The 13,622-nt window shown below is 38.2% G+C and overlaps 1 protein-coding gene across 5 annotated transcripts in view; it reads right to left on the bottom strand.

Moving 5' to 3' along the window:
* nf1a (neurofibromin 1a) overlaps positions 1-12,086 on the bottom strand; it is a 109,770-nt gene extending 97,684 nt beyond the window's left edge. For all 5 annotated transcript variants that reach the window (XM_041804949.1, XM_041804926.1, XM_041804918.1 and 2 more), the window contains exons 1-2: positions 11,850-12,086; positions 328-471 (exon numbers count right to left, since the gene is read on the bottom strand). In XM_041804949.1, the coding sequence (XP_041660883.1) occupies positions 328-471; positions 11,850-11,909 (204 nt within the window). In that variant the 5' untranslated portion in view covers positions 11,910-12,086. The remainder of the gene's footprint in view (positions 1-327; positions 472-11,849) is intronic.
* Between the last annotated feature and the right edge of the window lie 1,536 nt (positions 12,087-13,622).

The raw sequence follows: 13,622 nt of genomic DNA on the forward strand, positions 1-13,622 counted from the left end.
TTACTTTATATCTACACCATAAAAAATAAAAAGGTGGATTGCTCTGTCATTTGTTGTACTAATGATAAGAGTAAAATCATTTGTAAATCTGTCTGATAAAAAAAAAATCCCAATATGATCAGTGATTTTCAAAGGAGCGATTGTTTGCAGGATTTGAAATGCTTTGTACCACTCCGTTATTTGGAATTATAACGCAGTGCAGCAAAGTGAATGTTTTTAAAGGAAGGCAGTCCTAAAAGTGTTTCTACATGTAAGCACCAGATCTATGAACTGGTCTGAATGTGAAATAAGAACATGTACACCAGAGACAGAGCAGAAGGATCTCACCATGTTGTTGACATTTTTGAGGATGGTGGTGAGGCCGCTGATGACGAGGGAGAACTTATACTTAGAGATGTTGATCAGACACTCCTTGTTGTGCTCTGTGCTGACTTTGGTGTGAGTGTTCTGGTGTCCCACTTTGATGGGAAGCTGAAGGAAACAAAGAGAGGAGGACAGTTAATTTCTGATAATGTTCACACTTCAGCTAGCACCAGAAACAAACTGACATATTTTACCATTTTCTTCCTGTAGAAAAAAAGATTAGATTCTAAAGTTTTCAAACCAGCAAACTTCACAAAACTTAAAAAAACATTCAAAATTGGTACATTATCTGCCTCACGTTTCTTTGTGTACGTGTTGCAAGCATTGCTTCCAAGTGTACTTCGTAGCTAACAAAGAGAGAAAGAGACGCAACACATGATGTTATGACAACGAGGGTGCAACCACATTCAACAACTTTTCCACTGTTGATCATGCACAGGCCTCTATGATGATAGAGTGGATAATGCAGTCGCCTCCCAGCCAGAAGGTTCCTGGTTTACATCCTCATCAGACTGTGCACACGGAACATGCATGGGTTCTCTCTGGGTACTATAGACTTCCTCCCAAAGATATAAGGTTATAGATGACTTTGAATTGACAATAGATGCAAGTATTAATGTTTGTTTCTTTATGTTAGCCCTGTGACTGACAGGTTAGCCAGTCCAGGACATACTCCACTTTGCGCCCAGTTGCCTCTGAACCCAAACAGGATAAGTAGTATAGAAATGAATGGATGATTGAGCGTTTATCTGTTATCATTTACTCCTGAAAGTAATCAAGCCAAAGTGTGCTTTTAGTGTAGGGGTGCACAATAATGGATTTCTGCTGATATTAATTTCAGCAGATACTGATATTTAAATGTAGTTCAGACCTAAAACTTGAGTCCTTAAAACAAACCATTTAAATTTAGGAAGTAATGATGAATAAAGAACAAGACTACATCAGACAGAGGTCTGTCAGCCCTGCCCAAAACTCTGCTAACTCATTGTTTGTATAGCCAGTATTAAAAGGTGATAAAGGCACATTTTTCTAACCAAAATATAATTTGTTAAATAACAGCAGTAATTTTTAAATCTACCAAAACTGACATCATGGTGATAACATTGTGCATCCTTACTTTCAAACCAAACACAAATTTGTTTAAAACCCGGAAATAAAGTCACCATGAAAAAAAAAAGGCAGGAAAAATATTAAAATGATGTTGACTCTTGTGCTTGACCATATATTTTATCTGTGCTTTCTTTTTGACAGATGAGTATAGTTTTGTGTCACCTTGGGAAGGTAACACAAAACTATAGTCAGCTGTTAATAAGAAAACACAGATAAAATCATAGTTTGTGAAGACAGTGTTAATTTATATAGATTAGTGTATATCACAGCACTAGGCAGTGCTACTGTACTAGTTCTGTAAACAAACATTTGACAGAAAAATTTATCAATGTTCTTTTTTCGTGACCTAAACTGAGAAAACACTGTAAATTCTCTGGTACATGGAGCATTATTCTCATTCTGACCAGGGTGGAGCCAGTGAAAGCCAAGGCCAACCGGGGTCACCCTGAAATCTTACTACACTCCTTAAAATCCTTGAAATGATTGCTAATTGCATTGTCAGTTATTAACTAGCCATTTGAGCATATCCAATCACTAAGCACATCTTTACCTAAATTAGACTGGATTTACTGACTTCAGTATCATAAAGGCGAGGTAAATTAAAGTCGCCCCACCATCCTTATAATATTTCTGTATGTGGCCCTTGGTGGAAAAAGTTTGGACACCCCTGTTTTAAAAGATCCCAGCACCTAAACAGTGCCTGAATCAATACTTTTAAGAGTAAAAAGTGTTTTAAAAGTTGGCAGCTGAATAAAAGCTGGGTTGGTATTATAAATAAAGTAGAAATAAGATGCCATTAGAACAAATAAGTAAAGGAAATAGGAGTATCCTTCACAGACATAATTTATCCCATTCCTTTGGAGTACCAGGGATCATGTTGTGGTGGCGAGGTACCGAAATGCACTGAAATCTGTCTTGTAATTTGATATGGTAGGTATCAGATATGTTGGTGTTGGTACTATGATGGTACTTGATTTAAGTACTCATCCCTAGTTAAGACCATGATGTGAATCTGTGTTCATGAGTAAGGCTGAGACTCTGTACCCAGAGACTTCACAGATTTATTATACAGTAAGGTGCACAGAGTAGACACCCAATGTGAGGATATGTTGATACCAGTGTTGTAGTACTCGAGTCCAGGACTCGGACTCGAGTCTGACTCGAGTCCTGATTTGGAGGACTCATGACTCGACTTCGACTTGAGCGCTGATGACTCAGACTATAGACTTGGACTCGAGCTTTAACTGCGTCAGGACTCGAGAACCTTTTTACTGAAGACTATTTTATTTTGTAAAATTTGTTGTTTTTGTGTGAGAAAACCCCGCATATCTGATCAGTGTTCACGCAGTGCCCGCTGTGCGTTCACCTGCATGTGCAGTCACGTGCGCCTGACCTGCTGTCTAAGAAAACAACCAGAGGAGAGAGAGCAGGAGGGGCGGGGGAGCCTGGGTGACGGAGAGAGGAGCTAAAAGGTTGATAGGTAGCCTAAACCTGTCGCTCTTCTCTGTTTTCATGCGGTTATCTTTACAAGAAATCAAACTAAAATGCAGCCAGCCTAGGACAGATAAAAACTCTTAAACTCTGTAGTGAGTCCCGTTAGTTAAAAATATCAAGTCAGTGTTGAAATCTGCATTAACATTGGCGAGGTAACACTTATTAGTGAGCTAAACGAGGTGGCATACGGTAAAATATGATGTGTTTAATTACAACTCAGACTTAAGAGTATGGAAGGGGGGATGAATTTAAGATCTTTTTATGATGTGTTCAAATGTCCCAAGGAGAAAATTGAAATTTTTAGTGAGAAATCTGAAAAAATCCAGTCATTTTAAAGGAGTAGTTAGTAAAAGATAGATGTAAAGCATGAGTTCAGTTAAAAACATGTTGTCTAATCTTCCCACCCTAAAAACACAAATAATCCTGTTAATATAACTAATATCATTCATGAAGAGTGTAACAGCTCCTGTAGCCCTTTAGAACAAAAAGTTGAAGAAATTCATACATTAATGAAACACATCAGTGTAACCCACCTGGAAAGCTGGAATGGCTTAAAAATGATTAATAATTCAATTTAATTTGGCTCTAGTTTTTAGGTACTGGGGACTCATTTAGGACTCGAACACAGGTAATGGGGACTCAACTTGGACTCGACTCAGATTTTTCTTTGGTGACTTGGAGTCAACTAGGACCTGAACACTAGGGACTGGACTCGGACTCGAGGTTTGGTGACTCAACTACAACACTGGTTGATACATTCTTTAAGTTCCTAAGGTTTGCTAAACACCATTATCTGTGTTTAACTTTTATCTTATATTTTACTCTTTTTCATTAAAATACCTCTTTTTGCTCCATGTGATATGTTTTTAACGCTCCACTTTTTATAAACCTCATGATTGTAACTCTGTAGACACTCCGAATTGCAAGAATGGTGCTCTATAAATAAACTCTCTGTTCCTATGTTCTGCTGCAGACAGGGTGCAAAGGGTCAATTTTATGCAACCTTTATTGGATTTTGTTGCTTCCTTCTAGTTTCTCTAATGGTATAATTAGCATAAATATGGAAAAGATGGCTTTGTATTTCCCTGTTTCAAACAAGGAGTGTGAAGAAATGTGGATACACTTTAGTATCATTCAAATGTGACACTGTATTGATTGAAAGGACCAAAAAAATAAACGTTTAAAAGTTTATAGTGGAAATTTTAAAACTGATAATCTTGGAATATTTTACAATATTTCTTTAAATATTTCTCCATTCTCTACTGACCTTTCTTTACATCACGTCTCCTCATGATAAAAACAATTCAAAGACTTGGCAGGTCTTTAAAGACAAGAAAAAAAACCTGTTTTTGTAAATGTTTACATGAGAATAAACCAGACTTGATGGAGCCAATAATGACCCTGAACTTGGTCGTACTGTCTGGTCGGATATCCTGAGCATTTATAGAAACAGGCTTGTTGTTGAGCCACAATGCACAGCTGAACAGACACATCAGTGTCTTAAAGCAGCGAGCGAATGGCTCACATTCCTCTCATTCTGTCAGGAACACTCACATCATTTATGGCAGATGATCCGGCTGTGACAGAGCTGGCAGCCAGAACATAAACAGGAAATGAGCCAGCACGCCGCTATGCTGTCTCACAATCTCTATGCAATGTACACAAGTCCTCTTTTTTTTACCTGTTCAGCCAATTCTGATAGTAATTATTTGATAAAGATTTCAAACTTTGATACTTTTCAATACCACGTGATTTAAAATGATACAATTCTTTTAATTAATGACTAAAAGTATGAAAAAGTATTCAGTCATATCTTAATCAACAGGTGCTTGACAGAAAGAGAGAAAGACAAAGAGAACACAGAGCATAAACTTTTGCACGGTTTTTGTGCTATTCAGAAAGTGTGCAGGAGTTTATCTTCAACTTATGGAGCACAGGCCAGCTTTAGCAAACTGTAAAAAGTTTGCAGAAGCTGGCCTGCTTTTGTGATAGATTCCTACCTCTTCTACACACCTGTCTTACGAGATGAACAGGTCCGAACAATCAATTAATCAATTAACCGTTTAATCACTGCAGTGCAGAGCTACTTGGTAAATGTAAAGTGCTCAGTCAAACTTTAGGGATTCACAATATTATACTCATCCAGGTTTCAGCAGATTAAGTCTTAAAAGTTCATGACTAATACACTGTAAAATGCAACAACAATTTTACTCAAAACATTGAGTTGGATTAACTCAGTTTTTTGTTACCTGTTCTAAATACTTATTATAAACAAGTTACTTGTACTTTTTGGCCATAACAGCTAAAGGGCTAAATTTGCTTTAGTTTGCTTGGTTTAAACAAATTAAGTAAAAAGGGGGTAAAATGGAGTTGTGTTTACTTAAAAATCCAAAACAGCGATTTCAACTCCATTTTTATGAGCTGATAGAACTCATTTTCGTTTTAAGTGAACAGTACTCACACAATTTAAGTATTTTTGTTATTACTCATTATTTGAGTTATGACAAATCTGCGGCTTTCCCAGAATGCCTTTGGGCACCTTTCAGCACTCCGTTTGCTGCTGCTGTCTTGGCCAGGACACTCTTGAAAAAGAGATTTTTAATCTCAAAGAGGTTTTCTCCTGGTTAAATAAAGGTTAAATAAAATGCATAAATAAAATGCACCACGAGTGAAGTTGCATGGGGTGTGTGTGTGTTAATGTTATTAATGTTATTAATGTCTATGATTGTTGGATAGCACAATGACATTAATGAAATATCAACTACTGGTTCAGTGGGTCACCAACAGCCTTTGTTGCAAATGGTGGCACAAGCTAGTCCACATTTGAGCAATTAAAGTAACTGATTTTAAACTAGTAGTTAATACTTTAATAATTCATGTAGAACAAGTACTGCACACTAAAAATAAGCAAGTTTTTTTTAACTCACAAAAGTCAAGTGTAGTTTACTTGTTATCTTTGAGGCAACGAGTTTCCATATTTTTGAAGTAAACTCAACTAATTTTGTTTTATAGTGTAGAGGTAGATCTGCTCATATCTATGGCCCAAGATATATGGAGCCATAAGTACAGATGAAGGAGAGATTGGTCTTCTGTACTGTGAAAAAGGCGACAATAATGGGCAAAAGTTTTAGGCATTTAGGGCGCTGAGGATTCATCACGGGGTTGAAGAGGAAGGGAGGGCAACCAGAGTCAAGCTCCACACATGTCACTCTGCAGTCAAGGCCAAGCTTGACAGCACCTCTTTTCACTCCCGGTAAGACACCCAGAGACTGCCGAGGACATTCAAAGCCTGACCAGGGGCTTGTGGCAACCCTACTACCCACACACATCTATGGCACCCTAAGCCATGCCTTCTCACCACATCTAACCCTTACTCCACCCTAAAGGTGTGGACTTTGTCATTTCTTTCAACAGGTTACGTTCCTATGCTCCTAGCAATATGTAAAGACATCCAGAACATGACTGGGGTTGCGTCAATCCTCCTTCCCACCTGATGTTGCCATAAGGCAGCTTACTCACCACATCTACACCTTACTGCAGCCTCAATCATTGGCCCAAACATGCCGAAAAGTACTGCACAGTACTGTATATCGGTGTCAGCTAAACTGAGTTTGGAAATATAGAACTACAAATCTGATATTGGATAAAATTCAATACTGAGCATTCCTAATAAAAACCACGGCCTTCCTCAGCAGATTCGCTGTGTGACAGAATGGGACAGATAATGTCAAATCACAGTCACATAAAGTAAAAATGTAACCATCACAATGACAACAAACTGCACCATCATCCTACTATTTTAAATTTCAGTGTAATCTGTAAACTCTTACTGGGTAAAAATCAACTTCACAAAAATGGAACATTAATTCTAAAGTGAAGTGGCTGGACAGATTTAATGGAGGATTAGGCTAACCATAACCAAGATGTGGATTTAACACCTTAAGCCAGTGGTAGTAATCCACGCTCAGCCTCTAAACCCATCTGAAATCCATGATCCTGTGAGACTTACACTGGACCCAAAGACCTCTAAGGACTCAGAGAAGTGTGAATAGTGAACAGTCTTTTTTTCTACAGCACTATCTCAGCAAAATGACTACATTCATCTTTTTTTCAGCTTTACACCATGAATGTGTTATTAAAGCAGCTGTGCTCTGTATTAGGGTAAAAACAAAGTATGCTCATAAAAAAGGGGAGTCTCCTCTGGACTCCTAAACCAAGGTTCAGGTCAATCCCCCAAAAAAGGCCTTGGAATATCATTAATATTAGTCCACTGGAGACAGTTCAGTTTGTGCAAAAGTAGCCTTTTGAAAGCTTGCAAAGGGTTGCCTGTTACTTTTGCTCATATAACAAAGAAATGACCAATAATTGAGCACCTAGGACTTCTACTTTTGTTGACATGAAATCATAACATTAGTATTAATATCATTTGATATATAATATCATTTTTCATTTACTGGTGTCATATCTACATTTAAATTCTAGTATTGTGACAAGCCTGCAAGGTACATCAAAAATCATGAAATTTATGAAAAAATAAAAATTGCGTTCTAGAAAATAGCAAAAATATTCTTATAGTATTATTGTTTCTGTAAGAAGAGGATGAATAAATGGTTTATCGGTCCGTACATAGGTCTCTTAGATGATGTATCCCTGTTTCTCGTTCCTGTGTAAAAATGGAAGTAGGCTAGTTCCTGTCCTGACCTGACATGATAAGGGCCATCCCAAAGCCCCTTAAAAAGCTCAGAGGAGTTAGGATTGAGGAGAGAGGAGGGATCAATTTTAGATTTTATATGTAAACAGAATACAACCTACGTAATCATGACTGAAAAGGAAATGTTGTACATTTTCATGGCTCATGATTTCTCTTGTTTATCTGATTATGAAGACAGTTAAAGTATAACAGAGCGTGAGTCTGCCTTTCAGTTAAAAAACACTTTTTTATGGCATGAAGAGCAGCAACTGTTTTTCATCAAATTTCAGTTCCACTTCAATGCCATTTCAAAGCCACTGCACTACATATTCAATCTACAGCAGACAAATATATCATGAGAATACTATCTGTGGGAGGAAAGACAGCCAGACCAGGATTGGTTACAACTAGATGCTCCAACACTTGAAGACTCCTGACTCCTGTTCCTGAAATCTAAATTACGAAGAGACTAACATTTTCTATAAAGCTACAGTCATTTCTTCACAGACACCAGACTTGCTCTGACAACATTTGATGGATTGCCATTTCTATTAGGACAACCAAAAAGATTATAAATATGATAAATGAGTAGGTGTAACATCCTCTGTTCAGATGTTCATAGCTTAAGGAAAATCTAAGGGAGAAGATAGGAAGAAAATTGTTGTTGCACCTATGAGTAGTTTGTATCCTATCGTATCCACTGTGTATCTTTTGTGAAGTGAGTTTTTGGTTCTTTTTTATTGGATACTGGACTATGTCTGATCTTCCTGATAAAAATAAAATTAAATTAAAAAAAGATTTTTACATCCATCACCAAGGCAATAAATGTCACTGTTTACATGAACTGTAAAACCTGTTAAGTAATTCCCATCCCACTGTTTATGACCCTCTATCAGAGGATCTGTGCTTATAAAATACAGAGCTGGCCAAAGTTGCAGTCTGCCATGACACCGTGCATATCAGGCTGCAGGCTGTTCATATAAACTTGTTGGTTATCAGGTTACATGCAAAGGCAACTCTGTTACAGTGATTATTTTTATAGAATGGACACAGAGCATATTTGCGCTGAAAAGTCAGCTGTTTGGTTACACAAACGTCTGTTCACATAACTCAATGGAGGAAGGGATGTCTTAGTTCTCTTGAAAAATATTTCCTTGTTCCCCCTCTCTTTTGCTTAATTTCCTTGCATGCATCCACAGCTGCCTTAGGAGAGGGACTGAGATGTCAGTGAAGGATACAAGTAAGGGATACATAGACTTAATAGATATGGGGTTTACCTAGTATTATTCATAAATCATATAGTTGGTAGTCTGTAATTTGAGCAAGTATGAAAGTTAGCACACTTTTAAATTGTCAGTATGAATACACATTTTAAAGTAGTAAAGTTAAGAATCTCATAATTATTTCTTGACACAACTCTGGTTTGGTAAAATACACATTAGGTAGTTTAATTCAGTGGTTCTCAACTGGTAGGTGGGGACCCAAGAGTGGATTGTGGAGCTGTTTTCAGCATTCGCAAAGGTGTTTGTGGAAAAAACTGCAGCGAAAAGTCTACTATATATATGGGAGACATTGGTCATGATACATTTGTTCATTTTACTCTGTTTTTTTCATGATTAAGTAGCCTACATTTGAGTCATTTTCTTGAGGTATAAATCTGTTTAACTCCTTTTTGGGGAAAACAAAATTGTTTTTCTTACCTTCATGTTTTAGTTTCTCAAATCTGTAGAAGACAACTAACATTTACATCTAATCATGGGAAATGGAATAAAACACAATGTATGCATTAGGGGTCAACTGGCAATGGTTTTTCAGGGCCGATTCCAATACCGATTAATAGTAGCACATGAGGCCTAGAACTGATATTTGAAACCGATATGTATTTACTGTAACATACGAAGGGTACTTAATGTGGAAAAAGTAAAACTGCATGATCAGAAAATGGAGGAAAATAAACCATTTAGCCCTAAATTTATCAGCATGAGAAACAGCAGAGAGCTACACAGTAGAAACAGGAAAACAGGAAGTGATACCTTACACCTAATGTTTAAGTAGCACCCAGGAGTAGGAGCTGATTAGCTAGTAACCATGTGACATCTAGCCAATCAGGTTGTGTTGTATAAAGGATATTTGGCAAAACTGTGGGGAGTGCAAATAAATCCAGATGGGAAGACACACTTTGCAGTGGAAGCAAGGTAAAGCACTTTTTAATTCATTACCTTAATCGATTGTAAAATAACAAATGTTGGCCTAATGCCAAATATTGACCTCAATAATCGGTCAAGCTGATCTGTCAATCCCTAGTATGAATGCATACCAATTTACGGTTTCTATTCATGTTCTATTCATGTCCTGTTGTTTAGTTCAAGTAAGATACAAACGTCAGTATGCATTGTGTGACAAATTGGATTTGTCTAAAATTTTCAGGAATTTGGGATTGCTCTTTCAGGAGGTGGTGGTGGGTCCTGAGGCCAGACCAGCTGAGAACCACTGATCTAATTGATATAAAGCTCTGAACAAAATAAACATTGGTTGTACTATTAAAATGATAAAAAGCAAATATTCCTTTTCAGGTAGTTTAAATTTTGACATAATAGCAGTTAAAAATCAAATGATATCGATTAATGTTTTCAAACAGCTGCAGTTTATTAGAGTGTGGGTCCCCTTTATTTATGAAGGAAAAAATGGTTTGAGATTAAATCTGTGGCTCTATGATCTGAAGAATGAAAAGATGGTTACGTCCTCTTTCTATACCTTAAAAGTTCTCCATTGAGACTTCTTTTAGTTTGTGTGTTCATGAGTTTTGAAAAGCAGCTTCAAATTTGTGTTTATCATTCTTTCAGTAAATCTACCAGACTGAAGACAGTAATTTCTTACTGTCAGCCTCTATTTTACATTTGGGCATTTTTTAATTTGAAAATAAAAAGGTGATAAATAATAGCAGACATTTTTAAAGTAGTTACTTGCTTTTTCTCTTGAGTAGGGCAGATGTGTCCACCTTACTCACCTCTGACCACATCAGAACAGTGAAACACCATTAGATGTGTCTGTGCCTTACTGCTGAGCTCTCAGTGGAGACTTGACTTCTCCCCGTAATCTGTAGCGTGACTCTCTAACTGTATTTATTTAGTCTCTTTTTTGTCTCATCCTGTTGTGAGTCCTGTTGGTGTAAAGGGATGTTTCTATGAGCCTTTATTTCCCCATGTGAAGTTGAAATTCTCTGCTTTAAGTGTGAAGGACCAGGAATGATCTTTGAGGGATTTAAACTTCACTGACCATGCTCTTTATGTGCATGTGTGATGATTAGATCTGTTGTTCTGGGTTTAACTGCTGAGAACAACAGAGGAATGAACTTCTAGAAGTCTGAAGTTAGACACTATATTGTGGTATTATTCAGTAATGTTACATTAAGGTCAGTATCTCCATCTGTTGTCTTTTTGGCCTTGAGTTTACCATGTTATGCTCTCAGCATATTTTTGGTGCATTCAGTATATTTGCGCTTTGACTAGAGAATTTTATGGACATTATCTGTCATTTTGGGTTGCTGACATGAACAAAAAATTTGCATAAAGAAAGCATTTTCATCCACTTGTGTTGAGAAGGGTATTTAAATTTTCAGAAAAGGACCTGTATGGTACATTAAGAACAGATAAAAAAGTGCGATTAATTTGCAATTAATCTCGAGTTAACTATGAAATTTGTGACGGTGTTGCTTTAATTATGACTAATAATGCAAATGAGTTGAAAATCTGGTATCATCACAGCCCCGGTGCTAACCCAGTCACATCTTATTTGTTTACATTAGAAGGCTAGGCCTGCTGCTAATGTTAGCTAGCTAGCTGACTAGATCCACAGCGCTGTCTTTGGAGCTTTAAATGGCACACAGTTTAAATATTTAAATGTCCCTCTTGTGATGCTTTATTTTATGTTATGGTAAAACTGATCGGCAGTGTGTATTTTAGTCCGCGGACAGATGTGGGATAAATCAGCTAATTGATCGTTAAGACGGCGGCCCATCTTCAGTATTTTCAGCAGCTCATAAAAAGCCGATAAAGTTCTCCTTATCTGGATTATTCCCGTTTAACCCAGTTATTAAAAAGATTAGTAGTGTTAGAAAAAGGTTAGCTCTAGCGCCGGGGCCTGAAGCCCACCGGAGCCTGCTACACCCATCCCCTGAATCAGCCCCTCATACCTGCTCATCAAATCTGGTGATCACGGCCTGGACCCACTCTACGGGTTTGTGAGCCGCCATGTCCGCGCGGGGGACACCGCAGGGCTGATCCGAGCTACGAGGCCGCAGGGACGGGCTTATTTCTGCATCAAACTGAGTCCCGGGTGGATGGGAGAGGACGAGAGGGGCGAGTATTTTTTCCTTTCTGCAGGATTCACCATGCCACCGCCATGACACACCACCGGAAGTCTTGTTCACAGAAAGTGATGGGAGGTGTTGGAGGGTGAAGCTCTGCAGTGACACACACGCCTCATTCTTCTTCTTCGTTGGTTTGTAGGAGCGTTGGGCATCCAGGATGTTGCATTTCCGCCTGCTGCTGGTTATGGGAAAAAGAATGAGGTTGAACTTTGATCACTGCATTTGTTTCTCGTGTGAAGAAGAAACAGGCTGAAAAGCTCTCAAAAATTCAGATCAAGCCAGCTTTTAAAACAGAGAGGGGTTGTACCAATGAGGCTGTCTACTCCATCCATGCAGATCCGAATAGTGGACAGCAATGGCTTCACCAAACCCTTTGTGTAGTTTCTAACTTTAGTTGTCATTTATTTACCAAGGAGACACGAGATTTATCTTGAATGGTAGAGTGAGATGTCCAAACAAACAATTTTTGTCCAAATAACAGAAACACTATATGGACAAAAGCATTTGAATGCCTGCTCATTACACCAACAGCAACTGTAATGACATTTATTACAATACATGTACTGTTATATGGAGTTGCCCCCGCTTTTGCATCTATAACAGCCTTCACTTTTCTTGGAAGGCTTTTCACAACATTTTGACATTTTGGAGTGTTTTTATGGAAATTTGTGCACATTCATTCTGTAGAGCATTGATGAGGTCAGGCACTGATGTTGGACAAGAAGGTCTGGCTCGTAATCTCTGTTACAGTTCATCTCAAAGGTGCTCAGTGGGGTTTTGGTCTGGGCTCTGTGCAGGCCAGTCAAGTTCTCCCACAACACACTCATCAAACCATGCCTTTATAGTCCTTGCTTTGTGCACTGGGGCATAGTCATGTTGGAATAGAAAAGGGCCTTCCTGAACCTGTTGCCACAAAGTTGGGAGCACAGCATTGTCCAAAATGTCTTGGTACACTAAAGCATTAGGACTGTCTTTCACTTGATATAAAGGGACTAGCCCAAACCCTGAAAATGCTCCATACCATCATCGCTCCTACACCAAACTTTACAGTTGGCACAGTAAGGCAGGTAATATTTCCACTGCTATACAGTCCATTGTTGATGTGCTTTATACCACTCCATCCGACGCTCACCATTGGACTTGGTGATTTGACGTGATGTCGCCAAGGAAACCCATTCCATGAAACTCCCTTCACACAGTTTTTGTGCTAACATTAATGCCAGTGGAAGTTTGTAACTCTTCAGCTATGGAATCAGCAGAACATTGGCGACTTTTAGGCACCATGCACCATTTTAATGTGCTTTTCCACGTTCGTGGCTGAGTTGCTGTTTTTCCTAAACACATCCACTTTATTCACCTTATTCCTCGCCCCAAAGATTCTATTCATCAAATATGGGCGCAACTTCCGGTCCTTTCCACCTAAATGGGACTTTGCCTAGAAACGAGATGTGAAACGTGATTATTAGAGCAATTTGGACATTAAAATATGTAAAGTTCGTCTGTTTCACCTCAAACGGGATAATATTATTTCTCTGCTCTTTACTAAAGAATACAAAGTGCCGACATTACCTAAGATAACCTAGACTAGTATATTTA

This window comes from Cheilinus undulatus, linkage group 2, assembly GCF_018320785.1.
Source record: "Cheilinus undulatus linkage group 2, ASM1832078v1, whole genome shotgun sequence".
NCBI lineage: Eukaryota > Metazoa > Chordata > Actinopteri > Labriformes > Labridae > Cheilinus > Cheilinus undulatus.